The sequence below is a fragment of the Rhinolophus ferrumequinum genome, chromosome 10 (genome assembly GCF_004115265.2).
Source record: "Rhinolophus ferrumequinum isolate MPI-CBG mRhiFer1 chromosome 10, mRhiFer1_v1.p, whole genome shotgun sequence".
NCBI classification, from domain to species: Eukaryota; Metazoa; Chordata; class Mammalia; order Chiroptera; family Rhinolophidae; genus Rhinolophus; species Rhinolophus ferrumequinum.
Genome location: NC_046293.1, coordinates 6,730,115 through 6,747,582, shown reverse-complemented (window position 1 = coordinate 6,747,582; position 17,468 = coordinate 6,730,115). Strand labels below are relative to the sequence as shown.

The 17,468-nt window shown below is 38.9% G+C and overlaps 1 protein-coding gene and 1 non-coding gene across 2 annotated transcripts in view; both read left to right on the top strand.

The window, feature by feature from the left end:
• The window catches only part of EP300 (E1A binding protein p300), a 72,837-nt gene that overhangs the window by 43,717 nt on the left and 11,652 nt on the right, over positions 1–17,468 (top strand). Inside the window, exons 11-23 of the mRNA XM_033116369.1 lie at positions 2,486–2,563; positions 3,007–3,116; positions 4,839–4,976; positions 5,567–6,001; positions 7,174–7,353; positions 7,595–7,739; positions 8,899–9,017; positions 10,226–10,465; positions 10,869–10,957; positions 13,048–13,128; positions 15,287–15,343; positions 15,448–15,525; positions 16,466–16,533. Coding sequence (XP_032972260.1) covers positions 2,486–2,563; positions 3,007–3,116; positions 4,839–4,976; positions 5,567–6,001; positions 7,174–7,353; positions 7,595–7,739; positions 8,899–9,017; positions 10,226–10,465; positions 10,869–10,957; positions 13,048–13,128; positions 15,287–15,343; positions 15,448–15,525; positions 16,466–16,533 — 1,818 coding nt within the window. The remainder of the gene's footprint in view (positions 1–2,485; positions 2,564–3,006; positions 3,117–4,838; positions 4,977–5,566; positions 6,002–7,173; positions 7,354–7,594; positions 7,740–8,898; positions 9,018–10,225; positions 10,466–10,868; positions 10,958–13,047; positions 13,129–15,286; positions 15,344–15,447; positions 15,526–16,465; positions 16,534–17,468) is intronic.
• On the top strand, positions 17,225–17,336 carry LOC117029552 (U6 spliceosomal RNA). Its single transcript, XR_004424286.1, has one exon. It is a non-coding gene; the product is annotated as a U6 spliceosomal RNA (small nuclear RNA).

The following is a 17,468-nucleotide window of genomic DNA, read 5'->3' as shown; positions in this document are numbered from 1 at the left end:
AGAGAATGACAACGTGTGGTCTCACTTTAAAAAAGTGTGGGATCTTTAAAAAAAAAGAGAAAGAGCTCATAGATACAGAGAAGGTTGGTGGGTGTTAGAGGGGATTGGGGGTGGCAAAATGGGTGAAAGGACAACAGGTACAAATTTCTAGTTAAAAACTAAGTCAGTCCTGGGGATGTAATGTACATACAGCACGCTGACCATAGTTAATAATACTGTGTTGCACATTTGCAATGCAAAGTTGCCAAGAGTAGATCTTAAATATTCTCATCACAAAAAAAAATTGTAATTCTGTATGGTGACACATGTTAACTATAGACTTACTGTGATCATTTCACATTAAATCATTGACATACACCTGAAACTAAGAAAAGTAGACAATAGTTTTCACACTTACTTAATGTGATGTATTAAGTTCAGAGTGAATTTATTTCTAATTTTTATATTTGAAGAGAAAATGATTATGGGTAAGAGGAAGGATTGTGGAAGACTTGAACTTTCTCATCTTTGTATTTCTACAAAATTTGATTTTTTGGCAAAGTATAATAGTACTTTTATTATATAATCAAAGGGTGGCTACGTCATAGATGTATGTGTTGGCCCAGGAAATTGTTCCTACTAATAAGCGAGTATAAGCAACATGTATGTACAGTCTGAAAAGGGTAAACCTAGTTGTTATTATTAGGTTGGATAAGGATCTGACTCAATTTTTTTTTTTTTTTGCAAATGTAAAAACTAAGAGAAAGTTGATGACAGATAAGTATATGTATTGTAATCTCATTTTTTTTAACTGTAGCATATTCCCAGAAAGCAGTTATGGAAGAAATAAACACTAATCTATTAACATTGGCTTTTGGAGGGGGTGGTAGGATTCCTGGATAACTTAGTGTTGTGTTACAAGGTTTTTGATTGTCTGATCTATACGTATAATCATCAGAACGTTCCTTCAGATGTTCATCAGATGTTCCTTGCAATAAATGAGCAATTAAGAGCTGCTGAATAGGCTAGCAGTCGATTTTATGACAGTTGATGCCATGCAATCAGTAAAAACCATCATGGCCACACATCGTAGTTGTAAGCAAAAGTGCTTAGGCCAGATGTAGGCAGTGGGATTATGTTTTTATTTCTCATTTGATTAGTCTCACATGTTTAATAATCAGAAGATTTTACATTAAATGGGGGTTTCTGACTTTCTTTAAAAATGGAGGGATCTAGCAGGGCATGGTGCTCTTCCACAGGGCATCACGTCTATTCTGTAACTAGAGTGGTGGATTTCTGTTTAGAAGGGTTGTGCTTTCTCTCCTTCACCAGTTTTCCCCATTTCCTGTTGTTTCAGGTGCCTAGTGTTTTTACTTATTGATACTAACTGCCATGGCCCCTGCTGGCATTTAGCTTGCAATGCCTATCCATATTATTGACAGGAGAAAAAGTTCCTTATATATTAGGTCAAAACGTTGTTTTGTATAAAGTGTATGTGACTATATATATGGAGGATTAAAACTATTAATAGAGGTTTCTTTCTTTTTACTGTGTTCTCTAATCTTTACGTAGTGAATATAGGTTGCACACTTGCAGATAAAAAATTATATGACTAAATGTCCAGCATTCATCAGTTTTCAGTTTGTATTGTTTTCTTAGTAACCATATTAGTGATAAGTCCTAATGGACTTAGTAGTAATTTGAATTGCAGTAAGCCACTTAGTTGTGGGGTTATTTTTGTTGCTACTTAGTATAGCAAACTTTTTATTAAATGAACAGAAGTGACATCAAAATTAGAGAGTTGTCTGAATTGGTGGGCTTCTCTATAGAGCACAGTCTCAGGCTTGAGTATACAGCACTTTGGGTGGGGGGTGTCCAGGTAGAGCTGGCTCATGACAAGCATTCTATCTTTTCCCAGGGTGCTATAGAAATACTAGTATTTTATCTGCACCATGATGGGAAAAAGGTTGGGAAGTGCTGCACTAGAGGATGTGCAGATAATCCAAAAAAAATTAGAAATTATATATTCATATTTTAATCTCATTTTTAAATTTGTTACATCTAAGAGGTGCATGATATGTAGTGCAGTATAATATGTGAATTAAAGTCAGTGTTCACAGTGGGCTTGTGTTCATAAAAATGTATTACTGGGGTACACAGTCAAATTTGTCACTGGACAAAATCTGTGGTTCTTGTCCAAAGAATCGGACTTAGTCGAATAGTAGCACATTAATGCTAAAGTAGCTTTTATTTAAGATTTTACCTTCTCTTCCTGTTGTCCTAGTTCATAAAGGAATGTATGAAAAACATTTGGAGGCATTTTCTTATATTCCAAAACTAACATTTTCTTCAAGTTCTTGTCCAGTTCATAGCTTTTATTCTTTTGTGATTCATACTGAATTCTTCAAGATATTACTAAAAATATTTTGTGGATTTTTTTTTTTTTTTAACGGAAAGGAAGCTGACTGAAAGATGTTTTTCTAACCATTTCACTGTTTCACTCTAGATGGCCCTCTACCTGATCCATCTATGATCCGTGGCAGTGTGCCAAACCAGATGATGCCGCGGATAGCTCCACAGCCTGGTAAGTTACAGGAGAAATCCACGTGTGTAACCACAGCCTTTTTAACAGAGTCCCTGGTATACTACAGTGTTATACTTGCCACCTTGATTCTTGCCTCAGGCCAGCAGCAGGTATAATTACCTGCTTGAAAAATCTGAAAACCTTTCGGAGTTGGAGCCCAGGGAGGAAGGAAGGGTGAAGAACAGGTTGGCTGGCAGGTCAAGGGGCAAAAGGTCAAGAGACATTAAATAAATGACTGAGTATCCACTTAAAACTGGCCAAGATAGACTTGATATTAATTAACAGTGCCCCTTCTATGGCTATGAAACAGATTCATTCACAGTGGAAAGCAGGTTCCTGTATTTGTCCTGATAAAATGATGTAGAACCAGAAATAAGAACTTTGTCTTTTATTCTCTGATTCCATGAAGGTGTTCAGACCTAATATTTTACACTTACTCACAGGTTTGAATCAATTTGGCCAGATAAGTATGCCCCAGCCCCCTATTGGACCCCGGCAAACCTCTCCTCTTCAGCACCATGGACAGTTAGCTCAACCTGGAACTCTCAACCCAGTAAGTTTGACTTGACCATTTTGGGTAATCTTTTTGGCTTTCACCTGACATTTTAAAAATCCTTTTTCTTTGTTTCTGCTTCATAAACAAAAATTCTCACACATGCTTCAACAGTTGACTGTAAGTGATTAATCCTTAACTTTGATTCTTTCTGTAATTCTGTTGTATTTGGCCTTAATACAGACACGATTAAATGATTATATGTGTTTCAGAAATGAGAATAAATGGGTGGTGAATACTAAAATCCTTAATTTTCACCTCTTGTTTTTAGAAATTTATCTTACACAAATTATCACTGAGATACTAAAAATATATGGTTTGAAGAAAATTTATGTGAAGGATTTTGTATTATATACTCTATTTTGAAAAAAAGGCCATATCCTGAATGTACATTAAGAGATTTGTTAAGTTAAATTTGGTACATTTGTAAGTTGGAATACTTTATAACCAGTTTTTTCAGAACCTGTATGATGGCGTGAAAGCTTTAAATGGAAAAACCAGGTTTCTAAAGTATATATATTATAGGATCCAGTATAGTTAAGAACTCATTTGATTATAATCTATATAAAATAAACAATAGAAGAAAGGTTTGCTTTCACGTACCGTTCATAATCATACCGCGTTTCCCCGAAAATAAGACCTAGCCAGACAAGCAGCTGTAATGTGTCTTTTGGAGCAAAAATTAATATAAGACCCGGTCTTATTTTACTATAATATGAGACCGGGTCTCATATTAATTTTTACTCCAAAGGACACATTAGAGCTGCTTATCCCGCTAGGTCTTATTTTCAGGGAAACACGGTAGTACTGGAAAGCATATAAGGGTAGCTAGCCACCTTTCTCTGGAGTCTCTGTTTAGTAGCCTGCACACTTCAGCACAATCACCTCTCTTCTGTAATGCCTGTCTTCCCCAAGTGCAGAACCTATCCAGGCAGGAAACTTGTCTTTTGCAAGGGTGATGGAGGGGCAGTTGCCTGGTCCTAGGGACTAGAGAAAAAGGACCCAACATCTCACTGCTCCTAATGTAAACGTTAAACCTGTTATCATCCTTTGGTTGGCCCCACCCCTTACCCTATCTTTCAGAGTTAGCTAGTGCCTCCAATTCTTGCGCCTTTTTCATGTTTTCTAGCATATAACGTCTTGGCGCACCATGTTTAATAAGAAGTCTTATTAGTCTTCATTCTAATCTGTAATACACATACCTGTCATAGCTCATGAAGTTTTTGGCCTTTGGTACTCCATAGTTCTTTTTTTAAAGGCCTGGATTTGCTTGGGATCATTTTAGAAATGAAGTGTAACAATCCTAGAGTATTTGTGGACTGTGAATGCTACCAGGTTCAGCCACAACTTGTAAGATTTTACTTGTTTGTACCCATTATGGAGTGTGCTGTTATATTACCACTGACGTGAGCAAAGATCTCATGAAATTGTGATACACTCTCGTCACTTAACAGTATGCAAAGAAACAATTACATCTACTTTGTCAGAATTCTAAGTGCGTTTGTTTACCAGAGAATTTGTTTGTCTGTAACCTCTTGTAATTTTAGAGTAGGCTAAGGTAAGCTATGAGGCTGTTCTCTTATCTTGGCATGAGGGTCAGCTTTTGCACCACTTTCCTCCTTTCCTGCCCCCCCTCCCCCACAGCATGGCCAGAGCAGTGATGCCAGCTACTCTAATAGAATAACTAATGAAGCAATTTGCTGCTGTGTTTTGTGTGTGCAGCCTATGGGCTATGGGCCTCGCATGCAGCAGCCTTCCAGCCAGAGCCAGTTCCTTCCCCAGACTCCGTTCTCAACACCGGGAATGAATGTAACGAATATGCCTTTGGCTCCGTCTGGCGGGCAAGCCCCAGTGTCTCAAGTATGTCTCGCAAATGGATTTTCTTACTTATTTTTGTGATTCTTTAAACTCTGATCTGTTTTTTACAGGGAAGGGTGACAGCCTACAGCCTATAGTGGGTGAAAGCATACAATTTTTAAAGTATTAAGAACAGTTACGGATATATGGTATTCTGAACAATGAAGAGATTACTCTGATAGAGCAATGGTGTTATAAAATCGAACTAGATTAAATTGATACTTTTAACCATTTTTTTTTTAGTAGCGAACACTTTAAAATGAAATCTTAGTGACAGCAATGCAGAAGGAAGAAGTCTAGCTGAAGAGAGTAGAGGAAGGCCATAAGACACTGGGTACTCTCCTGGCCCGTGCCTCTGCAGTAACTGAGGCCTCCTGCTCAGTTTTGTGAAGGCTATTTAATTAAGTACAATATACATTGGTCAGATTATCCAAAGATATGCCCCCCATAACAAGATTTTTATCCGATTTTTAAATGGAGACATTCGTTGCCATTTTCTGTTTAATCAGTTTGTGTCCTTAAGTGCATGTAGCCTGCCTTTGTAAATATTTCTTTAATTCTCTTAATTGCCATCTTGTTTTTCATTTTAACAGGCACAAATGTCCAGTTCTTCCTGCCCGGTGAACTCGCCTATAATGCCTCCAGGGTCTCAAGGGAGCCACATTCACTGTCCCCCTCTCCCTCAAGCACTGCATCAGAACTCGCCCTCTCCTGTACCTAGTCGTACCCCCACCCCCCACCACACTCCCCCGAGCATAGGGGCTCAGCAGCCACCAGCAACAGCAATTCCAGCCCCTGTCCCTACACCTCCAGCCGTGCCACCTGGGCCGCAGACCCAGGCACTGCATCCACCTCCAAGGCAATCCCCTACACCACCACCAACGCAACTTCCTCCACAAGCGCAGGCTTCACTTCCTGCTGCTGCTTCCGCCGACCAGCCCCAGCAGCAGCCTCTCTCACAGCAGAGTACAGCAGCATCTGTTCCCACCCCGACGGCGCCGCTGCTGCCTCCACAGCCTGCCACTCCAGTAAGCAGAGGCTTGGGTTTGGGCACAGTCGTTACAACTGTACTGTAGTGTTTGGTTCGGTCTGTGCTGTGTTCTTTCTAGTCTGTTCGTTTCATCTCTTGTTATTTTCTCCCCAATTAGACGAGAATCTCTGCAGTTAGGGCCTTCCTTTGCCTTTCTTTTTTTCCTTTTCTTTTCCCTTTCTTTCTGCCTTTCTTTCTCCCTCCTGTTGTAGTACCTAGCATAGAAGGAGCTCAAAGATATGGTTTAGGTCTGATGTTGACCGTGCTATGTTCATGTTGTATTCTAACACTTTAAGACATGTAACGGGGACTACATCTAAAAGTTGCATCCTTACTAGTAGAACTCTATGTGTCAAGGCTTAGAACTTTCTATGTGATTACTGATACTAACTAATATTTTAATTCTCTGTCATGTTGGTGAACTAAAGTCCCGTGAATCACAGCTACTTCATAACACACTGTTCATCAGTGATTGGTTCATCCTGTTCTCTGAAAGGCAAGAAGAGCCGAGCACAGAAAGGAAACTTGATTTTATTATCTTAGATTGGTGCAAAAGTAATTGTGGGTTTTGCAATTATTTTAAATTTTTAAACCTCATTTACTTTTGTGGCAACCTAATGTGTAGGGTAGGTCCAGAAAATACTAAACTTATTGTGAAGTTTCTTATTGGAACACTTAGGAAAAAGATAGAGATGGCCATTTGTCCCATTAGAATGTGATGATTCAAAACAGCCACTCAGTATGAGGGTTCATTATATTCTCTCTACTGTTCTGTACATGTGAAACTTTTCCTAATGAGAAGTTAAAAACAATGAGATGGCCAGTCATCCTTATTTTCTTTCCATTTCTCGGTAAATAATGAGCTCCTCTAGGTAGTCATCTCTGAAACCTCCACCTCTCACACACTGCCACAGAAGGATAGTACCAAAGAAATAGTTGCTGAATCTTTAATGCACAGCCAGTCAACCAGTGTGTGTAAGTTTTTAGGCTCCTGTTCCTAAGCATAATTTATGCCAAGGGGATGAAAATGGGCAGTAAGCGAAAGCATCATAAATGGATGTAATGATGCTGGCCTAGACATAGTGATTAAGCATGCCTTCTTGTTGTGTAGCTTAAATTCTGGTTGTTTAATTGGCAAACTTTTTGTGTTTTTTCCCCATCTCTGCCCAGCTTTCCCAACCAACTGTAAGCATTGAGGGGCAGGTATCAAACCCTCCATCTACTAGTAGCACTGAAGTGAATTCTCAGACCATTTCTGAGAAGCAGCCTTCACAGGAAGTGAAAATGGAGGTTAAAATGGAAGTGGATCAACCAGAACCAGCAGATACTCAGCCAGAGGATATGCCAGAGGTGAGAGTAGGGCAATTGCCACTGTTATTTGGTTAGCACTACAATCTAGGAACCCAATTATAAACAGGAAAGTATTCTGATAATTAGGTCTCATTTCATTGATTTCCGTGTGAGAAAGGGTCTTCAGATTCATCTGAAGGGACTTTATTTACTCAAACACAGGGGAGAGTAAATAAGACTGGTCTTATTGCATCCAGTTGCATGTCTTTGAAATACTAAAAATAACTACTTACCTTTTTAGACTAAAGCAGAGGACTGTAAAGTGGAACCTACAGAAACAGAAGAGAGAGGCACTGAATTAAAAACTGAAACAAAAGAGGAGGAAGACCAGCCAAGTACTTCAGTTACCCAGTCATCTCCAGCCCCAGGACAGTCAAAGAAGAAAAGTAAGTGTCTTAGGATCTGTCTTAGGCTCTGTCTTAGGCACTCAGGGAGAGCCGTTCACAATCTTAGCTGAGGGCGCAGCTCACTGGCCTATGTGGGAATCGAACTGGGGACCTTGGCGTTAGGAGCACAGCGCTCCAACCACCTGAGCCAGTGGGCCAGCCCCCAGAGTGTGTTTTTAAAGCTCAAAACTGGACCCTTAATGACTGGCTTCTTGAATGATGGCTTAAATTAATTCCACTTGGGATACGCCAGCAAATCTTTCCTAATCTTTGGGAATCATACCGATAGCACATTTGAATATAACTTGATCAACTGAGTCCATGGCTCTGACATAACAGTTTAGTTCTCTCTTTCCTTAAACTGTTGATTGAATAAAATAACCTTTTAGATAGTCCACCAAAAGTAGGGTTTATTCTTGGAAAAAAAACAAAACCACCACAGCAGTGTGGGTACATACACCTTCCGCCAGCCATCCACATGCAAGAGAGAGAGCGCTCTCCCAAGATGGCCCTTGTATGTCCCCCCCACCCCACTGCAGGAAGTTAGGACTAGAGAGTAACAAGAAGCCCAGCTCCATTCATAGTCCTCCCAGCTCCCAGGTCAGTTTTCTTAAGCCAGTTCACTTTCATCAAAACTTAACGTTTGCCATTAAAATTGTAACTGTCTTCTTCCTAAGCTCTAAAACATGACGAGGGGCTCTTCCCTTCCGTGGTTCTGGTACCTTCAGTGATAAGACAGTGCCAGGTCCAATTTCCGACCTGTTAAATAGTGATATCAGGATTGAGGAAGGATAGGAAGGATCCTGTTCTTGACAGCATCCCCCTCCCATCGCCAGTATCTTTCTGGAATGTTATTTTGATAAGTCTCCATCAATTTTGGAAGGATTAGGATTCTTTTTCTACTTGATCAAGACATCTTAACTAAATTTCAGATTGAAAAATTAGCCGAGTCATGAATGGTGTTTGCAGATGACTAGACATGGTGTTTGGAAGGCGTTACCTGACGCAGATAAGGAAGCGCGCTCTTAGGTGTATTTCCATAGGGCAGTGTAGGCAGTTCTGTGTTTTGTGTTTCTCTAGATATTTTGGTAGCTTTAACTTGAACTTGTTTTTTCTTCTTTTGCTTAATTTATAACTACTTTCAAATGTACTCTTTAAGTTTTCAAACCAGAAGAGTTACGTCAGGCACTGATGCCAACATTGGAGGCACTTTACCGACAGGATCCAGAATCCCTTCCCTTTCGTCAACCTGTGGACCCTCAGCTTCTGGGAATCCCTGTAAGTATGTGGTGGCACTTCTGATTTTAGTTTTTAAGTTGTGAACAGCTTTATTCAGATATGGTTCACATATTATACAAGTCACCCCTTTAAAGTGTATACAATTCAGTGGTTTTTGTGTATGCACAGAATTGTGCAACCATTGCCACAGTCAGTTTTGGATCATTTTTATCAGCCACAAAAGAAACCCCGCATCCACAATCAGTCACTCCCCATTTCCCTCAACCTCCTCTACCATCAACCCCAACCAACCATTGGTCTGCTTTCTGTCTCTGGATTTGTCTATTTTGGGCATTTCATTAAATGGAATCATACCGTATAGTATGGGATTCTTTGTGACTGGCTTCTTCCACTTAGCATAATATTTTCAAGGTTTATCCACGTTGTACATGAGTCATATTTCGTTCCTTTTTATGACCCAGCAATATTCCTTTGTATGACTATACCACATTTATTTTATTCATTTGTTGATAGACATTTGGGTTGTTTACACTTTTTTGGCTTTTGACACTAGCATTGCTATGAATATTCACAAACAAATGTTTGTGTGAGTGTATGTTTTTATTTCTCTTGGGTATGTTGGAGTGGGAATATACCTAGGAGTGGGATTATTGGTTCATACAGTTTATTTTTATCACATGAGTAGCAGTAGATCATGATAGAAAATATGGACCTAGATTAGCTTCATATGCTTTAAAAGTTGCCTTTATACACCATGTTGCTAGCAGCTTTCATTAGAGGGATTTGAGTTGTGTTAGATAAAGCAATGGAGTGCTTTAAGAGGCAAAAATCCATCAGAAATTTCTTTTTCCTATATTTTTCTTTGACTTTAGATGGAGCACTGATGTTCTCTGGACTAGTTTTTCTCACCTGTAGGTCCCTTCTAGTACTAAAAGGTTACAGGGTTTTTAAGTGATCGCACATACACTATATGAAACAGTGTCTAGAGTTGCTGCAGTAGACCATCAGCCTGCAGTCTGGGAAGTCTGGGAGCTCTGTTCCTCTCTGCCCTCTGAGCTGCTTCAGATCTTGGTAGACTAATGATTTAAAGAAGTGTTGGATATCAGTCGACTCTTGGTTAATATACACAGGTTAAAGACTCAACATTATCTGGAATATTAATAATGATAAACAATGAAAATGCACCATCTACCTTCAGTGTACTCACAATTTGGGGTAATACTGTTTGGTGTCGCTTGTCCTTCTAGGATTACTTTGATATTGTAAAGAGCCCCATGGATCTTTCTACCATCAAGAGGAAGTTAGACACTGGACAGTATCAGGAACCCTGGCAGTATGTGGATGACATTTGGCTGATGTTTAACAATGCCTGGTTATATAATCGGAAAACATCACGGGTATACAAATATTGCTCCAAGCTGTCTGAGGTCTTTGAACAAGAAATTGACCCAGTCATGCAAAGCCTTGGATATTGTTGTGGCAGAAAGGTAAGAAATTTCTGGACAGATAAAAATTGTGTTGAAAACTTAACTAATTAGAATCCTGAAGCATCAGATTATAAACTTCTCTGGAATAGGGACTTGATAATCACCTGTGGGTTCATACATAGTACCTGGCATATACTGGTATTATGTGTATACCAATTCATATTGAGCCCCACTTGTCCTGTTGAGTTATTTGGTGAGTGGTGGAAGGCCGTGACTGCTAAGCCTACTGAGTCATGAGCTAGAATGGTTTTATAGTTCTGTGAACTGCCTGGGAAACTGAAATAGCCCATTATGGTCAATACAAATGAGAACTAAGTCTTCACTGGCTTGTGATTTTTCAATGTAAATATCCTACCTTGTCCTTCAGGCCTGTCTACTATGTAATGAATGGTTTCTTTTGCAGTTGGAGTTTTCTCCACAGACACTCTGTTGTTATGGCAAACAGTTATGCACAATCCCTCGTGATGCCACTTACTACAGTTACCAGAACAGGTAAGCTGGACCATGTGTGTCCCATGGTCCACGTGTTCACGTGGCTAGGGAGTGCATGTAGATGGACCAACACATGTACAGTCACAATTCATGTATAACTCGCTTGAAAACAACTGTACAGCACAAGTTTCAGTCTTCGCATTCTGCCTTTGTAGAATTAGACAGTTTTCTAGCAGATAGTAGCCTTGCATCAGATGTCTGGGTCCTTATTTATAAAAATGTAAAAGACAGGAACCAAAGGCATTGGGAAGTTAAGCAACTTTGTGAATTGATGGCATAAGTGGGATTACACCCCAGGTCCCACTTCTTTTTCAACTGTCCTTTCATAGCTCACCACATTCTCAGGCAATGCTGAAATTTTCAAACTAATTAGTCTTTCCATGAAATTGCTGCTGGCTATCTCATTTCCCAAAAACTACCCACCCAGAAAACTTAACCAGAAGTTTGTAAGCCAGCTCTATCTTTTTGGAAATGTTCCCTTTTTCTGTGTGGCCTAAGTATTTGAAAAAAGGATTCCAGAGTATTTTCTTTGCTCCTATTAAGCAAATAAAAAGGAACACCTCCAAAAAGAGCGGTGTATCAGTTACTGACACAAACATGCATATGACAGTCGATGGTAGGGTTCTATTAAATTAGGCACTTCTGCCTTGTTTTCTCCTGCCCAAATAATGGCTGTAATTACAAAAATTGCAGTCACTAATCGATCTTAACCATGATTTGTCTCCTATGCTCACTAATCAGCCTACAATGTACTGTGTTTCCCTGAAAATAAGACTGGGTCTTACATTATTTTTTGCTCCAAAAGACTCATTAGGGCTTATGTTCAGGGTATGTCATCCTGAAAAATCATGCTAGGGCTTAGTTTCCAGTTAGGTCTTATTTTCAGGGAATCACGGTAGCTTGCATAGGGTGTTTTCTTGGGGCTCTGAGACAGTATAATAGCAAGGCTGGGCAGTTAATACTCTTCAATAGAACCAAGCCCATGGAGGTGGTTTTTGCTGAACTTGTGTGCTACAGATGCATTTCTACCTTTGAAAAAGTCGCGTAAACTTTTTGTTGTATTTACAAAAAGTTAGCGCATTCTCCTAGTGTTTTGTAGGCATCAGAATCCAGTTTTTTACTCATTAAAACCTAGGAAAAAAGGAGGTCTCAAGTTGTTTTAAGCACCTTATGTTCAAAAAAAGCAAGTAAGAACCAGCATGAAACTTTCCTCATGTTACAATCTTGACATACCGTTTTTGGATCTTTAACATCAATCTACAGTTTTACAATCTTCATACCAAGGAACGTGTAATCATGTGCCTGTGTACACCACTGCCTTTCTTTGCCTTTCAACTATGTCAGTCAATGGTTATAATCTGTATTTAACTGCTTGTGCAGACTTTTCATTGAAATTTTTTTTTTCTTATGTGGCTTTGTGAGATCAAAAAGAAATTTTGGTTTTTTTCAACCCACAGTTGTTTTTAGGTGATTATTTCCTTGTACTATATCCTTAGTGGATTTTTCTGGGGGAAGTGGGGAGTAATGTGTGATGGCTATGTTTAGGTAATAGAGTAGCAGTTCACTCCCCAGTGTATTTACCCTCCTGCCTCCTTTTGATTATTTGCTTCAGTTAGCAGTAGTTACTATACTGAAAGGGTATAGGTCTGTGTAAGTGAAACTTTTTATTTGCTGTAATCATTTGCTACTTGTGATCCCATTTGAGATATTTAATGCTAATCTGTGCTCTGCCTTGGCTTTCTGCTTTGTGTTGTCTTGTCTTGCTTTTATGTTTTTTTGTCCTGCAATCCCTCATTTCTTCGTTTGCTTTGTGTTTTTTTTTCTCCCTCATGCTTGTCGTTGTCCGCACTTGGCTTTGATTGCAAAACAAACAAACAAACAAAAAACAAAAACAAAAACAAAAAACAAAACAAAACCCATACTGTGGGGCCCATAAATCTGCATCATTGAATGTCCTTGTCGCCGTTGATGACCTGCTCTCTGCTCCCGTCCCCCTCCTTGGCCTGCTGTGATTGGTGGCTTCGTTGCTTGGCTTGGGCTGTGTTGTGTGAACGGAACAGTTCACCCCAGTATGGCCTTCTTGCCGACAGGTATCATTTCTGTGAGAAGTGTTTCAATGAAATCCAAGGGGAGAGCGTTTCTTTGGGGGATGACCCTTCCCAGCCTCAAACGTAAGTAATGGCATTCTTTTGGAAACTGCTGTCTTATTTCAGTTTGTTGTCAGGTGATCATACTCTGGCTTCTAAGTGGTCTTGGGTTATGCTATTCAATATGGTAGGCATTAGCGACAGATGGCTACTTAAATACAAATTAATTAAGAATAAATAAAATTTTCCATTATTTCTCACTTGCATTAGCCACATTTCAAGTGCTCGATAGACACCTGTGGCTAGTGGCTGCCATATTGGTCAGGACCGATAGAGAATATTTCCATCATAGAGAGTTCTGTTAGCAAATACATCAGCATTGGGTGGTCGTTTTAGATACATTTCTTCTATAAGTACACAGTCAGCTTCTCTCCTAAATATTGAAATGTAGTGCAAAGGAACTTTATTATTAACTTTTGAGTTTGAGGGAATTGAACAAATAGCTTTCTCATATAGCTTAATAATCACTATTATTGTGACTATAGGTTAATAATCACTATTATTGTGACTCTCGTTGAACATTAGTGTGGTTTAGGAGTTTGTTAGAGTGACTTACTTAAAAAGAGACTTCATTGGGCTTTTGTAATCTTAAAAGCTATTTGGTAAATGCCAAGAAAAAATTCCAAGCATATCCTCAACTGCCTCATTGTACTTCTAATCTCTAAGATTTAGTTAGACACTGTATTTCAAATTTGGACTGTTTTAGGAAGAACTGTTTGGTGTACTTTCAGTATTCTTCAGCTTCTTTTCTGGTCTAACCTATAACAGATAGAAGCAACTGAGAACATTCCAAAAAGTATGGAATTGTTAGGTTAAAACAGGGCTTCTGAGAAAAACTGGTGAATTTTTCCAGATTGGGTTTTGAAGTTGCACTCTTCCTCAATCACCAGTGCAGTACAGTGTGGTGGGGTCAGGTGCTGTTCTGGAGAATAGATCCTAGGTCCCCTTGAGCCCTAAGGAGACTTTCTTATCCTTGCTTAAAACGGGAAGTCGGCTCTGGCTAGGTTTCCCTGACATGGGCAAGGAAGGCAGCCTTACTCTTGGTACTGTTGAGTGTCTTCCTTACACGTTCTAAACCTCAGACTTTGAACAGTGCAGAAATGCCCTTCCAATTCTGCAGGTCTGTAGTGAGCTTCTCTGCATCACCAACAAACTCCCAGGCCCTCTGCTGCTGCTGCTCTTTAGAGCGCACTTTGAATAGCAAGGCCTTAGTTCTGGTAGAGGGGTGGCTCAAGGCTGTAACTAGTGGGAGACAGTATAAACATGGAGGTGTCCTTTTTTTTTTTTTTTAATTGAAGAATATCGGGGAACAGTGTTTCTCCAGGGCCCATCAGCTCCAAGTCGTTGTCCTTCAGTCTAGCTGTGGAGGGCGCAGCTCAGTTCCAAGTCCAGTCACTGTTTTCAATCTTAGTTCCAGCCCACCATCCCATGTGGGAATCGAACCGGCAGCCTTGTTGTTGAGAGCTCACGCTCTAACCAGCTGAGCCATCCAGCCGCCCCGAGGTGTCCTCATTTCAAGAAGAATTACAGTAGTCAGAGTCGGGACCCCCTGAAGTTTATTGTAGGTAGAGAATTATAAGACTGTTAACTTCTGTATTTGTGAGACTCTGAGTAGTGTGGTATGCTAGATTTCAGGATGGGAGGCCATGTGAAAATTTTCAAATGAATAGTATAAAATAAACAATATTTTACCCTTTATAAGTAGTCTAAAGTATGTATTCTTAATGTTGAAATTTTCTATTAACAAAAAGTTGACTAGACTTTCCTAAAAAATTAGTATTATTTTTAAATAATGGTTTAGCTCCCTCTGTACACACCATCTTTCATAGTTCAGTCCAGGAACATTAAACTATAAAAGGCATAAATAGCTAACATTAAGAGTAGCAGGTAGGATTTTAAAAGGAAAAGAACGAACTCAATGTTTCTAGTTCTTGGTTCTCCATTTCCTACAAGGAGAAGTAGATTTACTGTGAAGTCCTTTCCAAAAACACAGGCATTCCTTTATGTAAACATGCACTTTGTGGGAGCCAAGAATATACTTGTTTAATGATCTTCAGTATATTCCTAGGAGATGGAAAGAATCCACTTACAGTATGGGATTCGTTCCTTGGCTTAGACCAGTGGTCACGGTGCTCATTTTTCTGTATCGCTTTTTCTCATTGCGTCCCTCTTCTCTCCTTAGTACAATAAATAAAGAACAGTTTTCCAAGAGAAAAAATGACACACTGGATCCTGAACTGTAAGTAGTTCCTGAATTCTCAGTATACTTACTGATTTTCCTTCCTTTTATTTTCAAAAATCTGGGAATATTGGAAGTACTGATTTTTGGCTTTTTATTTCCAGATTTGTTGAATGTACAGAGTGTGGAAGAAAAATGCATCAGATCTGTGTGCTTCATCATGAGGTCATCTGGCCGTCTGGGTGAGACCATCAGTATTTGCTGTAGACATTTTGTTTTATCATGAGTTTTAGCGGCACATCATAGGGCCTTTGATAGCAATAAGTGGATTTTTGTCCATTGTGACACTTACCTGCTACTGTTATGGGCCACTGCTCAGCCTCTAAGAATGGGGCTGATGCCTGCTATTCCGTAGGAAGGGAGGAGGGTGTCTGTGCATCCAGTCTTGACTCTCCTTAACATGGAATCTCGACAGTGTCCCCTGCTTTTCTTAGACTGGTTGTGGATGCTGGTTTGGAGGTCACAGAAAAGTGGAGGCTAATTATAATTAACACATTTCCAGAAAATAACACAGGAAAACTGTAGTAGTCGATGTTCGTATGGCTTGACTTTAGAGATGCATTTTGAGTGCTCTTCTTAATTACAGAATGGGTGAGAGTAACTACGAGACTTGCAGTGATTCTTGTAACTTCAGATCTGTCAGCTAGTTGATGAGTTCACATTTTTGTATAAAAATTATACTTATGGATATACATCCTTACGTAATTGCAGAACAAAGAGAATGTACATTTTAAATCTATTGGTACTGCTATAGCACTGTACTTATTTACATTCCCACCAGTAGCACATAGACTTTTGCCAGTGTGATTGGCCAAACAACAAAATTCCTATTTTAATCTATAATCCTTCATCTTGTCACATGTAAGCCAATTTATGTGCCTTTCACATTTCTCATGTCTTTTGCCTGTTTTCAATTAGGTATTTTTCCCTTTTTTTGTTAATGATTACCTACAAGCTCTTTGTATTTTGGTTGTTTTAACTCTGTTATATATTTAGAAGTATTTCTCCCAGGTCATCTTTTGGATTTTAACTTTATACCTACTTAAGATAGATTTTTGTAGTGTACTATTATTTTAACTGTTTCTATAAGTTTTGTAAGCAAAGTCTTGATTTACATTTCAGGTTTGTCTGTGATGGCTGTTTAAAGAAAACTGCACGAACTAGGAAAGAAAATAAGTTCTCTGCTAAAAGTAAGTTTCATTCTTAAAGGTAACACCTTGGCAAACTTCACTGAATCAAGAGTTAAGAATGAACCATCCAAAATAAATTAATTTGTTCCAACCTTACTTAAAATATTTAACCATACTAAAAATAACTTCTCTAAAATGTACTTAGAGTTGAACTACAAAGTACTTTTTAGTGTGAAATTTGTTAGACCCAAGAAAAAAATTTTTCAAGGATCAGGATTTGCAAAATACAGAATCTGTTTTTTTCTTGTTCCTACATTTCTCCATATTTGGGGCATTTCCTAATGGGGGCCAGGTGTGAGGTATTTGTCCAGTATTGCCATCCCATGAGTGAGTCCCTTGGTTTTGTCCATATCATTATGGAGGCTGCTTTTAGACTTATGTGATCTTTTCAGTTGAGTGTGGGGCAGGAAGGTAGTCAAAAATTTTATCATTAATTAATTGATATTAATTTATCTTATGGTAGTATCTGGTTTAGTTTTGTAGGTGCTTTTGCAATTTTTTCTGACCTACAGGTTGCTTTTGTTCCTGCAAGGTTTCTCATAATACCCAGCCTTTTTTATTTTAATTATTTTTGCAATCAAGGCAAAGTGCATATTGATGTTTGTTCTATTTTTAAACTCTTCAGACATTGGAAAGTTTTCAAAATAAAAAGTTAGAGAAAATACCATTTAAAAAGTATTGACTAGCATGCTTGCTTTAACTGCACATATACTAAAATTGGAATGATACAAAGACCAGCGTGGCCCCTGTGCAAGGATGATACACAAATTCATGAAGTCTTCGATGACAAAAAAAAAATTTCTTTTTAGGTATTAACTACATTGCTGACTTTTAACAAAATCCAGCAAGTTACCTACTTGTATTGAAAACAAAAATGAGATTTGATATTGAACCTTAAAACTGACAGTAATAAATTTGCACCTTGGTTACTACTG